The following is a 16,799-nucleotide window of genomic DNA, read 5'->3' as shown; positions in this document are numbered from 1 at the left end:
GGCGATATGGCCCTTGATAATATGCCCCTATATACGGCATAATGCGAACATTTGGAAGCAAGAAAGAGGTACATTTAAAAAATAAATCAGAGGAATTTATTTTACGTGCATTGATTTGGAGGCAATTTTTGAGAGGGTTCAGCAAAAATAAAACTGTATGTGGTTTAAAAATCGTGAGTCACCCTGCTAAGACAGGTGTGTTGGCACGTATGACATTGGTAGAAATGGAAGTGCAGGCAAATATCCTTCCAGGGCAGAAACACTTTGGCAATCGGGCATACATGCATAGGGGTGCTATATAGCACTGTAAGTGGGTTAAAAAAGTTACAGAGGGTACTCTAAAAAAGGCTTGGGCAAAGAAGTGTAACTAGGAATATTTTATAATCCCCAATATTTTATTGGGGAGAGGATGCAGCCTTACTTCTAGAGCGGTCGATCTCGATGCTGGGGAACCGGATTCGAGTCTCGGCAATGACGCTCAGCATCCTGTGATTCTGGGCAAATCACTTAACCTCCCTGTGCCTAACAATGAATGTGTCCTTGTGTAACGAAACTGGGGCTCATGTAAAGCGCTCTGAAACCTGAAATCTTCAGGTCTAGTTCGAGCTATATAAAACTAAAAAAAAATAAAAAATGAGGCACCGCTTTAGTAATATGTAACATCCTGCGTATATGATTATAATAGCTTCATCCCAATTATTTTCAGGGAGAAAAATGAACGTACTACAGAGACCAGGCTTACATCCACCCCACCATCCAACAAAAGTAACAGTGGGGAGCCATGGGCAATGGCCAATGGGTCAAGGGAGCCGCGGTCGAAAAGGTTTGGGAACCACTGACATAGGTGTCAAAGTGTATAGAGGGAAAGCAGGAGAGGGAGAATGGAGAGCTCCAAATAACTCTCAAAATGCCTCCACCATACCTGATAAAGCCTCACACCGAGGACACCTCCATACTTTCAGGGAGTCCAGACTGCCCATGAATGTTGACAATGTTGGGGCATATTTAAAAGAAAGTGACGCAGCACGGCACCGCAAGCCATTTGGCTGTGCCGTGCTGCATCACTTTCAAAGCACGGGGATGCGTCATATTTACAATATGGCGCATCCCTGAGCTCTTCCCTACGCTGGCGCACAATTGGCTGCAATGTGCCAACGCAGGCACCCTTGCACCATGGTGCAGGTGTGTCCGCGCTTTAGGGGAGATGAACATGAGAGGTGTTTTCCTCTTTCTATGTGAGATGCAGAATGCAGCATGCATAGAAAAAGGAAAAAACGAGGATAAATAAAAGTATTTCTCCTTGTTGCGCCTCGTAACGCCTCCACTGGAGAGGCGTAGGATTCTGACACATTCCCAGGTTTACGAAACGTTGTAAATCCGGGAATGCAGCAGAATCCATGGGTGTTGCGTGGGAACACCCTCAGCAACACCCATGGCACGCCCCTTTCATGCAACGTGCTGAGTGAAAAGTGTCCATATTTACAAGGCCACGAAAAGCCATGCAGGATGGCTTTACGTGGCCTTGTAAATATGGAGCACCACACTGCGCCACCGGTGTGTCAAAAAAAAGTGATGCGCCGCCAGCAGAATGGGCTTGTAAATATGCCCTGATGCATTTGATTGCATTTTTAATGTGAAAACTAAACATAACTTTGAATTGCTAATTATGTTCAGAGCTGCCACTTTTATAGAATAATTATGAGAAAATATGTTTGTCTTGCTGGGGGGGTAACTTGTATTTTACTTACAGAAAGGGGGAGGCACAGCATTAAAATGTGTGAAGAACATTCTTCCAAAGACTCTCAAAATGGTTTGTCTTAAAAATGGTAGGTTCAAACTCTTCTGGGACAAAATCTGTTTTCACATGCACCTATTTGTTTTATTTTAGCAAATTATTAATTTAGTGTAGGGAGGTTTCCATGGTGCGACCTAATCCAAAAAAGATGGATAGAACAGAATGTGAAGAATCTGCCAGCCGCCATGCCTGCAGTTACACTTCCTGACCAGCGGTGGTGCCGGCATAATGGAAAAATTGGGCAGTAGAACTGGGGTGTTCTACAAAAAAGGTTAGGCCATAAGCTAAACCTACCAGACTTTGGAGCTCTGCGTCTCACTGTAGGTAGCTTCTAACAGAGCAGTTACCTATTGTGTGAAGCTGTCCATGGAGGGTAACACAGAGCTTTACAGGCCTTTGAGTGAAGCCCCAGACACACCCACTTTATATTTAAAGGTCCACTGATCATGTGAATGTGCCTACAGCCAGTGAAAATACTTCAGGGCACCAGTCCATTCTAAAGTCTCACCTGTGGGACTTCAACTAATTTAGGAGGATTCATCTCAGTCTTGGCTGCTCTAACTGAAGCCTGATGTAGACCTCTGCAGAGGTCATTCATCTTTCATCCATCATACCAGCATCTTGTAGTCCACTCACACTCACTCCTGCAGAGACATGTATTGTGACTCCACTCGCCTTTGCCTTTGTACGTGTAGTTCTTCGTCTTCTTGTACGTTGCACTGCAGTTGACCGGTTGCTCATGAGGGTCGCTGCTCCATTCCACCACGCCGTAGCTCCACCTCTTCCCACTTTGCACCAGTGTTGGTGGCCGTTGTCCTTCCTTGTTGTTGATGAAAACCTTGACTTGGTCACTGGGGAAGAAGTCTGTGGTCAGACAGGCGGACCCCGTCTGGTTCTTGCTGCCGGGTGACGGTTTCAGGAGGTAGACTGCAGGTGGTGAGTCTGGTAACTCTGAAACATGGAAGATCAAGGAGAACATGTGTGAGCCAATCCAATGCCACATACAACACGTGTGAGCCAATCCAATGCCACATACAACACGTGTGAGCCAATCCAATGCCACATACAACACATGTGAGCCAATCCAATGCCACATACAACACGTGTGAGCCAATCCAATGCCACATACAACACATGTGAGCCAATCCAATGCCACGTGCAAGACATATTTAACATTAAACATATTTAGTTTCCTTTGAATTGAAGTTCAATGATAAAAGTTAGAAAATCCATATCCTTCAGGCGAAGGGACATATTTTAAATTTTTCACACAACACAATGCAGAAAGACAACTTCCTGCGCTGCGTGAAAGAGAGGGGCAGGAATGCATCATACGTGTCAAGATATGGTGTGTAGGAGAGTAGGGTCTGCAATCCTATGATCACCCAGATTTTTTGCTTTTGCTTCATTGGTTTACGACTTTCTCCGGCTGTGGGCCTGCCAATCAGACCCACAGCCTAGCTGTTCTCTCTCTAAATTAACACACCTGTACGTTAGGTGCATCCACTAATTGGAACTGGGCCGCCTTGTCAGTCCCTGTCTCAGCATACCACAGGTATCCAGGGCATCGGTGTACCCAGGGCCTACCAGGGGCTGAAGCATGTATTATGCCACCCCTGGAATGGCCGCCCAAATCTGACACAACTGGCTGCACGACAGCTGGGGCCACGTGGTGTAATCACCCGTTGCTGTAGGTGTAGTATTCCTACACCTAAACCCTAAAATGGACACATGGATTCCTATCAGTCACTCCTATAGCAGGCCTTATCAATCCTGAAGGCAGAGTGCAGGGGATCATGTGGGACGGTGCTCTGGCGCGAGCTGAGCCCGTCGACGGCTTGCGGAACCAAGTCCTAATAGCCGTTCCATGGTGACGCGGGCCAACTACTTTTAATGCAATTGCTAACTTTGGCCTCACCTCACCTATACATGTCGAGTAAGGTGTCATACGAATGGGAATACGAACCCCTCGCCAGTCCTGGTGACGGGGTTAGCATTCCCCCCTTTTAGAGGGACACGACATGGAAGTAACCTTGAACCCCGGTTAAAGTTGACTCAAGCCTCAGCATCACAAAATGGATGCTGCCACCAGACACAAGTCTGACCTCCTGCTGCTGGGGGACCTTCCAGCAAGGGGAGCTTGGACAAAGGGTTTCCTGTCGAGGGCGGTGTTAGCACCGTCCCAGACAGGGTTTGTGTATCCCAGGTAGGCAGGGCTGAAAGGAAGGTGATTGCAAGTGGCACCCCGGTGCTCACTGTGCATAGCCCGGCTCAAACCAGTTTCGGGGGCACACCAGCCCCTGAGCTGGCGTGAAGCCGGACAAAGGTTAGGGGTGTAACCACCCCCCTCCTGGCTCCACCCATAGGTAGAACCTAGTCACGGACCAGCCCCTTTTCTTAGAATAAAGGTAGGAGCGAGTCCCCTTCCCAAATTAAATAATCAGATAATCGGATAACTCCGAATCACGAACTACTTTCCACGAAAGGAACTCTTGACTATTTCTGAAGACTCTCCCTTGTGGCTAAGGAGTAGCCACCCTGCACCAGCAGGCACCATCTAAGCGCTTGCGGTTTGCTGTAAGTCTCTCCTACGGATCAAGACTGCCCAGCTCGACGAGACCCGAGTACCCTGCCATCTCTGACCTTTTACCTACCTCATCAGCCCAGCTGAGAGACGTAGGTGTGACGAGACCCGCGGGACCGGCCATCTTCAGAACCTGCACGACGCTTATCTAGCACACCCACCGAGGGACCCTCGAGTGAGTGCACCTGGGGTTTGAGAAGCCCTAACCCTGAGCAGCTCCAGCATCGAAGTCTGCCTCCCCAGCATCCCCGAGATCTGCGTGGGGGCCCTTCCGCTCCTTGTTGTTCACCGCGTTGTTCGACCACTTGCCGACCGGCTTGTGGCCCTCTTCACGACGCACCACGATTGTTTCATCACTAGTCTGGTTGCTCCAGACTGGCTCTTGCTCCCCTTCAACAGAGGAGTACCACGGACCCTCCTGGTCCACTCCCGACGCCATCTTGACTCCCCCGCTTGGGTTGCCACTGCCAAGATCCGCTGCCCCTGCCTGGGCCCAGCATCATCGACAGCAGACACCTTCGTGGGACAGCTCGCCCTCCATCCTGGTCGCCGCCGCGCCTCCTGGCCCGAGGAACAGCCGAGTCCGACGTCACCCACTCACCTGGTCGAGGTGACTTCAGCCGGTACCCTCCTGGTACCCACACGATCGCTGGCTAGCGGTTGAGAACTGAGTCCCCTCTGCTTTCAGGTTTCCTTCATCACCGATCCAGGCTTGGATCGCTCCGAACATCGTCACTGGTCGCCTGCCAGCAACTTCTTCTTTCAGGCTCCTGAGACTACACGAGGACTCCCGACATCTTGCCGAACTTCACGCAGCCGCAGCCTCCGGGCTAGGTAACTCGAGCATCTCGGTGCTCCTTCGCAGGTTCGCTCTACAAGTGTCCAGTTCCTTTTTCGTTTAGTCCCACTGATCGGATCACTCCGGAATCAGTACCTCCAGACTCTAACCATTCGCATTTCACTGTTAGTGTAGATGGTTTCTCGTGCCCCTCGGGCATTTGTGTAAATTGTGCAACTGAAGTATTTTCCTAAGAGTTTTGTAGTGTGCTTAGCTCCCTGACTCATAAAGAGCCAGGGTAGTCTTGTTATAAATAAATATCCTTTTATTTTTATAACAACTTGTGTGGTGTCCTTTCACTTGGTGTTCAAGGGGTATATGTGATGGTAAACAGCTGGCTTAACACGCCCTCTAGAGTTTAGCCTAAAGACTGCTCGTATCCACGCTACTAGGATAGCTGGTCTATAAGGTTGACTTACAACCAATCATCAATAAGGGTCGTTTGGAATGATACACAGTGATCACTAGAATAGTGAGCACTACATATCAGGCCAACTTCTCACATTGGTGAGCAGCGGTTGGGATTTGAGCTTGCTGTTGTTTTACCACACACGTATCCTAAGAATATCGCAGTGAAAGATCACATAAGTACCCAGGTACATATAACTTAACTTAGAATACTCCGAGTTCTACTGAACCGGCTGTTGTAGTGTAACAGGGCTTAGCACACCCTGACTACAACTCTTAGCAAGGGATCAGTAGGTAAACCCATAGTGTAGGTAGGTGCAACACTTACACCTCACTAGAAAAGCATGTCGATCCACGGAGAGTCTTCGCAGACTCCCTTAGTGGTCAGTGACCCTCCACAGGTCGTGTCACGATATGCAACTCTTAGCTTCAAGGAGATGCGACAACTGTGTGCCTCCAGGAAGCTGAACCAGGGTTCTAACCCTACCATCGCAATTCTGATAGGTCTCTTAGAGGCGTACGATGCTAGGAGGTCCTCTAACACAGGTCCCCCCAGTGCAGATGGGAACATGCCGCCCTTAGAGGGAACCCTCGGTGACCCAGACCTCGACCTCCGCACAGAGGACGAGGACGAGTTGTCGGGAGACGAGGCAGACAAAGGTCCAGTGGTAGTCGGCAGGCTTACAAGGACCAACTTAAGCAGGCATGAGAATGGAGCTGGGGGAGCCCCGGGCCCACGCTCAAGCAGGCTTAACCTTGGGAACGGACGAGCTAGGTCTCTCTCCAGAGGCTCTGGCAGATCGGTTCATACACATGTCTCTCAGGCATCTTCTCAGAGAGGAATGACTTCCCCTCAGAGGAGGGAGCATGAAGCAAAGATGCGGGAGGTCAATCTGAGGATCGAGCGGGAAGAACTTGCCCTCGCCAAAGAAAGACTTGCCTTGGCCCGAGAGCAGAAATTAAGTGGGTTAGATCCCACTGGTGGCAGCAGTCTCAATAGAGAGAAAGACAGGGGTATAGACACTAGACACCTGAGTAAAATAGTGCCCCCCTTTAAACAAGGGGACGACATCCACAAGTGGATAACTGCCTTGGAGAGAGCCTGCACTGTCCAGTGCGTCCCCCCAAGTCAGTGGGCAGCTATACTGTGGCTTTCCTTTGAAGGTAAAGGAAGGGACAAGCTCCTCACTACAAGAGCTGAGGATGCTAACAACTACCAAGTCCTGAAGAACACACTGATTGATGGGTTCGGCTTAACCACGGAACAGTACCGGGTGCTGTTCCGGGACACCCAGAAAATTCAGTCTCAGGATTGGGCTGACTTTGTCGATTGTGCCACTAAGGCTTTGGAAGGCTGGTTGCTGGGTAGCAAGGTTACTGATTACACAGGATTGTACAATCTTATCATGCGAGAACAGATTTTAAATAACTGTCAGAACCAATTGTTGCATCAGCACCTTGTCGACTCGGATCTGACCTCTCCCCAAGAATTGGGAAAGAAGGCGGACAGATGGGTCAGAACAAGGGTCAAGCAGAACCAGAATCAGAACCAGGGTGGTCAGAAGAAAGCAGACCAAAAGGGTAACAAGAACGAACAAAATGACCAGAAGTCTTCGACAGGTCCCCAACAAACCAAAGAGGGTGGGGGTCAGGCTTCACAGAAGAAGAAGACTCAAGAAGGCCAGTCAAAAAGGTGGTGCCAATACTGTAAAAGTAAGACTCACTGGTTTAGTGAGTGCACCAAGAAAGGAGGGCAAACTCCTACCACTGCAGCCCCTAAGGCACCTGCGCCCCCTAGTACAGTCAGCAGTGGTAGTGCGCCTCCCAAGGCATTAGTTGGGTTAACCTTGGGAACCGAGGGGAGTGACGACTTAGTCGGCACGCTCACTCAGGCCGTCCTTGTCTGTACAGGGGATATGGATATGTCCCCTGATGCCAGTCCCAATACTTTGGGCAAATACAGGCAGACACCTTTGATAAATGGAAGAGTGGCTCAGGCCTACAGGGACACGTGTGCCAGTGTCACCATGGTGACGCCTAACTTCGTGGACCCTGGACAGATCATGCTAGGTACCAGTTACCTAGTGACCAATGCCAGCAACGTCACTACCAATCACAGTATGGCAGTTGTTGATTTCTCCTGGGGAGGGGTAAGTGGCCCGAAAAAGGTTGTGGTTAGTTCAGACCTCCCCGTAGAATGTCTGTTGGGCAATGATTTGGAAACGTCACAATGGTCAGAAGTGGAGCAGAGGACTCACATGGAAATGTTAGGTTTGCCAGCACATGTCCTTGCTGTGACCAGGTCACAGGCCAAAAGATGCCCCACTGAACAGGTGCTGGATCCTGGAAGAACGGACCAGACACCTTCCAAGAAAAGGAGCAGTAAGGGTAAGGCTTCGCCTTCCCCCTTGCCCCATGTCGTGGATCAAGTCTCCGAGGAGGCTGACCTTAAAGAACTGAGGGAAACTGAGCCGCAAGAGCTTGAACCTGGTCAGGTTGAGTTTCTGGGCTCAGGGGGACCCTCCAGGGAAGACCTGGGGAAGGCACAGTTAGACTGCCCCTCACTTGAACCCCTCAGACAGCAGGCCGCTGCTGAGGCTGCAGGGAACGCCACAGGTACCCACAGAGTGTACTGGGACGATGGACTCCTGTACTCTGAGGCAAGAGACCCCAAACCTGGTGCGACCAGGAGGCTGGTCATCCCCTTGTCTCTGAGAGGTTTCCTTCTCACCTTGGCCCACGAGATTCCCCTTGCAGGTCACTTAGGCCAGAATAAGACTTGGGACAGAATTGTTCCACACTTTCACTGGCCCCACATGTCCGAAGATACGAAGGAGTTTTGCCGCTCCTGTGTCACTTGCCAAGCCAGTGGTAAGTCAGGTGGCACGACCAAGGCCCCCCTCATACCACTACCAGTGGTGGGGGTACCCTTTGAACGAGTGGGGATCGACATTGTCGGACCAATGGAACCCCAGACAGCATCAGGGCACAAGTTTATACTGGTGGTGGTGGACCACGCCACCGGGTATCCTGAAGCTATTCCCCTTAGGACCACTACGGCACCTGTGGTGGCACGGGCCCTACTTGGAGTGTTCTCCAGAGTGGGCTTCCCTAAGGAGGTCGTCTCAGACAGAGGTGCAAACTTCATGTCGGGATATCTAACTGCTATGTGGAAGGAATGTGGTGTCAACTACAAGTTCACCACACCCTATCACCCACAATGCAATGGGCTTGTTGAGAGATTCAACAGGACCCTAAAAGGGATGATTCACGGACTACCTGAAAAGCTTCGGCGGAGATGGGATGTCCTGATACCCTGCCCCTTGTTCGCCTACAGAGAGGTCCCGCAGAAGGGGGTTGGCTACAGCCCTTTTGAGCTTCTGTTCGGACATCCTGTAAGGGGACCCCTTGTTTGGTAAAGGAAGGATGGGAGAGACCTCTCAGAAAGCCGGCATCAAACATTGTGGACTATGTGCTCGGTCTCCGCTCGCGGATGGCGGAGTACATGGAAAAGGCGTCTAAAAACCTGGAGGCGAGCCAAGAATTACAGAAAGCTTGGCACGACCAAAAGGCTGTCCTGACTGTGTACCAGCCTGGACAGAAGGTGTGGGTGCTGGAGCCAGTGGCCCCAGCAGCACTCAAAGACAAATGGTCTGGGCCCCACACGATCATTGAGCAAAAGGGAGAGGTCACCTACTTGGTAGACCTGGGAACTCCCCGGAGCCCCCACAGGGTGCTCCATGTAAACAGGCTCAAGGCATATGTCGACAGGGAGGGCATGGGCTTGCTCATGGCCACAGATGAGGGACAGGAGGAGGAGAGTGACCCTCTCTCAGACCTGCTCTCTCAGAACCCTGACGATGGATCAGTAGATGGTGTTGTCTTTTGTGGCAGCCTCTCTGGACATCAACAAGAGGATTGTAAACAGGTTCTTCAATCCTTTCGACATATGTTCTCTCTGACACCCAGTCAGACCAAGTGGTGTACCCACGAGGTCGACACTGGGGACAGTCTGCCCGTAAAGAGTAAAATCTATCGGCAACCTGATCATGTCAGAGACTGCATCAAGACAGAGGTGCAGAAAATGTTGGAGCTGGGAGTCATTGAACCCTCGGACAGCCCCTAGGCTAGTCCCGTAGTGCTCGTGCCGAAACCTCACACCCAGGGCGGTAAGAAAGAGATGAGGTTTTGCGTGGACTACAGAGGTCTCAATGCGGTCACTAAGACCGACGCCCACCCGATACCAAGAGCAGACGAACTTATCGACCGGTTGGCCTCGGCCAACTACTTAAGTACGTTTGACCTGACAGCTGGGTATTGGCAAATCAGGTTAGCTGAGGAGGCCAAGCCCAAAACAGCATTTTCTACCCCGGGTGGGCATTATCAGTTCGTGGTAATGCCCTTTGGTTTGAAAAATGCACCTGCCACCTTCCAAAGGCTGGTGAATCGAGTTCTCACTGGGTTGGACGACTTCTGTGCGGCGTATCTGGACGATATCGCTGTCTTTAGCTCCACCTGGGAGGATCACCTGGTCCACCTGAGGAAAGTGTTAGAGGCCCTGCAGAAGGCAGGCCTCACTATCAAGGCCACCAAGTGCCAGATAGGGCAGACACAGGTTGTATACCTGGGCCACCTTGTAGGTGGAGGCCAGGTTCAACCATTGGAGAGCAAAATACAGGCCATCCAGGACTGGGCTCCTCCAACCACCCAGACTCAGGTTCGAGCTTTCTTGGGCCTGACTGGTTATTACCGGAAATTTGTCAGAAATTATGGATCCATTGTGACCCCGCTAAACGACTGTTAGACCTGGCACCTTGGCGTGTGTTTCCCTTCCACTTTTTGATGGTGTGCCTCGATTGTTTTGCTGGTGTTGTCCGCTCAGGGCACTGCGCCACGGCTAATCCGTGCCGCAGTGCAAGTGCTCCCTAGGTAAAGTGTACCTGTAATTGATGTTCACGATTGGTTTATTGGATTCACTGTCAGTCCCCAGTAAAGGGCACCAGGGGTGCCAGGGCTTGTGAATGCCAATGCTGCTGGTGGGCTTGCAGCGCTGGTTGCGCCACCCCCGGGAAGCGGCCTTGTAAAATGTGTCTAGGGTCTGCCACCGCAGACCCTGTGCGCGGTCCCGGACCGTCGCGCTGACTGTGCAAGTGCCCCCACTTGCCAGTCCCTAAACCTTCCCTTACCTACCTATTAGCCACCCCTCTGGTAAGCCCACGGGCAGGGTGCATTGTAGGCATAAGGTAGGACATGCCCTGATGTGTGTGGCATGTCTTAGTAGTGAATTACAGCCCTTTCCGTTTTTCACTATTGAAGGCTACCTGCTCTCCATAGGCCAGGATGGGCTGCTGGGATCACGCCAACGCTGTGACCCCAGTGGACTCAGAGAGCATGGTAGAATGTCAAGTTTAGTATGCCTGAACTCAGAATAATAAAATACTTCTTGTAGTCAAGTTTATTTTAATATCCTGGGTTTGTAAATACTACTTTTAGAAAGTTAGTATTTACTGACCTGACCATTTCAGTCCGCCTCTGCTGTGTGTGTGTGTTCTGCCTAGCAACAGTAAGGAGCAGGGTGGGGGGATCCCCAGAGACAGGTTGGCTGCCAGGTGGTGGGTAGGGAGATCACACCTGGATGGGTGGGAGGAGTACACCTTGGCTCTTGAATAGACCTGGGCTCTGCCACCACAAAGCCGGCGCCACCCCCTGTGGGGCGGCTGATGTCTCTGCCCTGCTGCTGAAAGGAAAGAGCAGAGTCACCATAACAAAGTGCTCCAGAACTGGACTGAGCCAGGCCTAGGCCCCCTGGCGCTAAAGAACAAAAGAATCATGGTATAAAAGTAGGAGCCTGGCTCCTAAGAAATCAGAATCCTGTTTACCACAAAGAACCTCTGCCCGACTAGAAGGAGAAGAAGACGCCGGAGGAGCTGGCCTGCTGCTTGCCTTGCTGAGAGAGGAGAGGAAGAGACTTACTGAAAAGACTTTGCTACTTTGTGCTTGAACATTCTCCAAGGGCTTGATCTGAGCTTGCCCCCTGAACTGAACCCCAGGAACAGTGGGTTCTCTGTGCTTCTTGCTCATCCTCCAATTCGAGCCGTGTGGGCATCCCGCTGGAAAAGAGACTGCGCCCCTCATCGCCCCTCCTAGGGCCGTGACACTCAGAAGCTCGCCTGCCTCAAACCCGTGAGAGCCCCGCTCCGTCCGGAGCCGCTCTCTGTTCCCGGGCCAGGCCGCCTGCATCCCTGTCACCGCCTGCCATTGGAGTGCGCTGAACGCGCTATCACCCCTCCCGCCGGAAGCCGTCCGACGACTGTGATCTACGCCGGGTCGACCAGCTGCACTGACCGTGCCCTGTGACCCCGCTTCGCTATCCCCGGACATCTCAGGCCGCGCCGCCCCCGCTGTGGAGACCCTCCTGCACCGCTGTGCCAAAGGGTCGCTGGCCGCGCCTGCCTACGTGCCCACACCTGCTGATTGAGGACCCAAGAACACTTCCCAAGCTGAGAGTCGCACCGATCTGTGCCGGCTCTCCACATCACGAAAGAAGTTCCAGTATCGGGCTCGGGGCCCGCAACGCCTTATTTCCCCGTTCGCAGGAACCGATCTCTGTGAGTACTGGAACTACAAGTAAAGAGACTACGAACTATCCATTTGAAACTACGAACCAAGAACATTTGCCTGCTGTATAACCTGGTGGCCTAGCGAAAACGTTATTGGTCTTGTGATAAGTCTGTGGAGATATATATACCGTATTTTTACATAAAGAATCGTATTTTTATATATATCCAAGTCTGGTGTCCGTTTCTGGGGGGATTGATGTATTTACTGTGTGTATGATTGTAAGTGCTTAACCAACAACGCCTGAGGAATCGCCTTGGCTGCTCACGCCACGCACCTAGAGGGTGAGCAAGGGTCATTCGCGAGGGGTTATCCTGCGCCCTGACGTGGAGGAGAGGGTTCCTGCTTGACACAAGGGCAACCTTGCGCCAACCAGAGATCCCCGACTCTAACATTGTTGGCAGCGGTTGGGATTTCGGATTTGCACTTGTAATTTGCATACAGTGAATTGTTAATCACCAGATAGTGAGAGCAGACCAAATAACGCAGCCACAGGTTTGTAATTGTTGAACTTTGTTGAGACATCTGCCATTACTGCAACCATGCCTGGCTCACACTCCGCTGGGAGAGCACTCTCTGTGATTTCTGGAATCGATGAGGTGGATTGGGAGAGACTGGAAGGCTACTCGATGGAGCAATTGAAAGGCTACAGTGTAAAATTCCGAGTCCCCCATGCTGGATTCAAGAGGAGAACCCAGTACGCCAAGGCGCTGAGAGCCTGGAAGGAGTCACGAGACCCACGGAATGCGGGGGACATCGTTCCACCCGACAACCTTGAGGAGCCCAGCAGAGTCCGGTCGCCAGAGGAGCTGGCAGACAGGGCAGCCGACAGGGCGCATGCAATGGAGATGGCAAAGTTGGCAGGACAAATGGAAATGGAAAAGCAGAAGTTGGCCCTGGAGGCACAACAACGCCAAATGGATCATGATATCAGATTGAAGGAGTTGGAGCTGAAGGCAAAAAGTTTGGACACCGCTCCTTCTGGTGGCAGCACTCCACCAGCGCAGGTAGAGTCCAAGGTGTACATCCCCAAAGATGTAGTAAAGGAGTATTTCAGAAAGGATGACATAGGGCAGTGGTTTAGGGCCTACGAGGTGGCCATGTCCTCACACCGGGTCCCTGAGAAAGACTGGGGAGCGGGGTTGTGGGGAAGGTTCCTTGCTGAAGGGCGTGACACACTGTTAGATTTACCCTTAGATCTCCAAACCTCATACCCCCATATGAAAGAAGCTTTAATGACCAGGTATGGGTTAACTCCGGAGCTATATAGACAGCGGTTCAGGGAGACGAAGAAGATCCCTGAGAGTACGTATGTGGAATATGTGACCTTTTTCTGCAGAGCGCTGGATGGTTGGGTGAAGGGTAGCAAAGCGAATGATTATCAAGGGCTGCTTGATTTAATTGCATGGGAGCACTTGTCCAGTCAATGTTTTCCTGAGCTACGCCAGCACCTGATAGATAGCAAGCTGTCCAACCCGAGGAAGCTTGCTGAGGAGGCGGACCGCTGGCTCAGCACCAGGGTCCACAAGGGTCAAGTGGGAGACTCCGCCAAAGGTGGGCAGGGTCCCCAGCAGAAGAGTGGGGGAGACAAGGGTAAACAGAAGGGGTTCCAAAAAGGCCCCCAAAGTAATTCCCAAGGGAGCCAGCAGAAGGGTTCTCAGCCTCCCCCACCCCCGCAGCAGAACGGGGCCCCGACAGGTAGACCTGTTCCAAAGGGGCCCTTCAATTGTTATAAGTGTGGTGATCCGGGTCACATTGCCTCTGATCCTAAGTGTCGCCTGTTTGGTAAGACCGCACCCACTGGTGCTCCACCCCGGCAAGTAGCTAGTGTTAACTTTGGGGAGGAAGTAGCAGTCCAGGAGGGTGGGGGTCCCGGGCAGATGACCCTAGTCTCGCTAGGAGACAGTGAGATGGTCCCTGTAACCTACCTGCCCTCTAACACTAAGAAATATGGGCAAGTGGTGACCATCAATGGGAGGAAGGTGGAGGCTCTTAGAGATACAGGAGCCAGCGTGACCTCGGTGAGGCAACACCTGGTGTCTCAAGAGCAGATTGTACCCAATGCCTACTGTAGGGTTGTCAATGCTGACAACGTAGAGAGTCGTTGTCCAATGGCTCAAGTTCCCTTTGAGTGGGGGGAGGTCTCTGGTACTCTACAAGTCGCTGTGAGAACTGACATGCCTGTAGACTGTCTGCTAGGGAACGACCTGGAGAGTTCCCCTTGGGAAAAGGTGGAGAAGACCACGCATCTGAGGATGGTGGGTCTACCCGACTGGGCGTGCGTGACCACCCGGTCCATGGCAGCCAGTAGGGGTGTTGAGAGGGTCCTGGAGCCTGAGGGAGAGGTCCAGGAACCGGCCTTAGTGAGAAGGCGCAGGAGGCGCGGGAAACCGGCCCCCGAAGTTCCCACGGCCCAGGAGGAAGTAGACCCTGAGGGGGATGCTCTGGAGCCTACCGGGGAACAGATTGCCGAACTGGGAGATCTGCCTGAGCTGACCCATTGGCAGCAAGAAGGAGGTCCCTCCAGGGAGGAATTCTGCAGGGAGCAGAAAGAATGCCCTTCTCTCGTGGGTATGCGGCAGCAGGCTGCAGACCAGGCCAATGGTGTTCAGGCCAAAACACACTACGTGTACTGGGAGAGTGACCTCCTGTATTCCGAGCCTAAGGCTGCTGAACCTGGGTCAGCCCGTGTGCTGGTGGTACCCCAGAAGTTCAGAACCTTCCTCCTGGGGCTGGCTCACGATGTGCCTTTAGCAGGACATTTGGGGATGGACAAGACCTATGACAGGCTTGTCACCCACTTTTACTGGCCCCAAATGCACAAGAATTCCGATTCCTACTGCAGAACCTGTCAGACTTGCCAGGCAAGTGGTAAGAGCGGAGGGAAGCACAAGGCTCCTCTGCAACCTTTCCCTGTGGTCGGTACGCCATTCCAACGAGTGGGTATTGACATTGTGGGGCCTCTGGACCCCAAGACAGCCCTGGGCAACAGGTTCATCCTGGTCTTGGTGGACCATGCCACCCGGTACCCTGAAGCCATCCCTCTGAGGACAGTGACGGCCCCCGTGGTGGGACGGGCACTGATGGGAATTTTCTCCCGAGTGGGATTCCCTCTAGAGGTGGTGAGCGACAGGGGGACCAATTTCATATCCACATATATGAAATCCCTGTGGAAGGAGTGTGGGGTAACTTACAAGTTCACCACTCCTTACCACCCCCAAGGAAATGGGTTGGTTGAGAGATTCAACCGAACCCTCAAAGGCATGATCATGGGCCTGGACGGTCCAATGAGGCGTAAGTGGGACGTCCTCTTGCCATGCCTGCTCTTCGCTTACCGAGAGGTGCCACAGAAGTCTCTAGGGTTCAGCCCCTTTGAGCTTCTGTATGGTCACCCGGTAAGAGGACCTCTGAGTTTGGTAAAGGAAGGCTGGGAGCAATCTCCCAGGAAACCTCCCCAGAATGTATACAGTTACATGCTGGCCTTCCGAAACCAGACTCGGCGTTTCAGGCAACTTGCTGAGGCAAATCTGGAAGCCAGCCAGGAGGAGATGAAGCGGTGGTACGACCGGAATGCCACTCTGGTAGAGCTTCAACCTGGACAAAAGGTGTGGGTCTTGGCCCCAGTGGAGCCTTGTGCACTTCCGGATAAGTGGACAGGTCCATTTGAGGTTGTGGAGCGCAAAAGTCCTATCACCTACTTGGTGGACATGCAGACTCCCAGGAACCCTTTGAGGGTCCTACATGTTAACCGCCTTAAGCCCCACTTAGAGAGGACCGAAGTGGGCATGCTGCTGGCCACTGATGATGGAATGGAAGAGGAGACCGAGCCTCTTCCTGACCTCTTAGTGGCCTCTGAGAAAGATGGGTCAGTGGATGGAGTTAACCTCTCACCCACCCTGACGCCCGAACAACAGGAAGACTGCCGCCACTTGCTGGGACAGTTTTCCGACCGATTCTCCCTGGTTCCTGGTGTCACAGATTGGTGCGTCCATGATGTGGACACAGGAGACAGCTTACCTGTGAAGCACAAGGCTTACAGGGTAACTGACAGGGTCAGGGCTTGCATCAAGGAGGAGGTCTCCAAAATGCTTGCGCTAGGGGTGGTTGAGTCCTCCAGCAGTCCTTGGTCCAGCCCCGTGGTCTTGGTCCCAAAGGCTGCTGCGCCGGGAGCCACACCTGAACTCCGGTTCTGTGTGGACTACAGAGGACTCAATTCAGTCACGAAGACTGACGCGCACCCCATCCCCAGAGCTGATGAGCTCATTGATCGGCTGGGGGCTGCCCGGTTCCTCAGTACGTTTGATTTAACGTCTGGGTACTGGCAGATCGCCTTGACCGATGGGGCCAAAGAGAGGTCCGCATTCTCTACACCAGATGGGCACTTCCAGTTCCGAGTCATGCCATTTGGGATGAAGAATGCCCCTGCCACCTTTCAGAGGTTGGTCAACCAGGTACTGGTTGGGCTGGATGCGTTCAGTGCCGCCTACCTGGATGACATCGCAGTGTTCAGTGCCACCTGGCCTGAACACCTGCGCCACCTCTGGGATGTGTTGATG

At 52.3% G+C, this 16,799-nt stretch overlaps 1 gene segment (V, D, J or C); it reads right to left on the bottom strand.

Annotated features, from left to right (window-relative positions):
- LOC146808647 (T-cell receptor alpha chain constant-like) overlaps positions 1-16,799 on the bottom strand; it is an 805,797-nt gene that overhangs the window by 17,136 nt on the left and 771,862 nt on the right. The window contains 1 exon segment of the C gene segment in view: positions 2,471-2,746. Coding sequence covers positions 2,471-2,746 — 276 coding nt within the window.

The sequence above is a fragment of the Triturus cristatus genome, chromosome 8 (genome assembly GCF_964204655.1).
Source record: "Triturus cristatus chromosome 8, aTriCri1.1, whole genome shotgun sequence".
Taxonomy (NCBI): Eukaryota; Metazoa; Chordata; class Amphibia; order Caudata; family Salamandridae; genus Triturus; species Triturus cristatus.
Note: the sequence above shows the minus strand (reverse complement) of the source record. Positions and strands in the feature narration are given on the sequence as shown.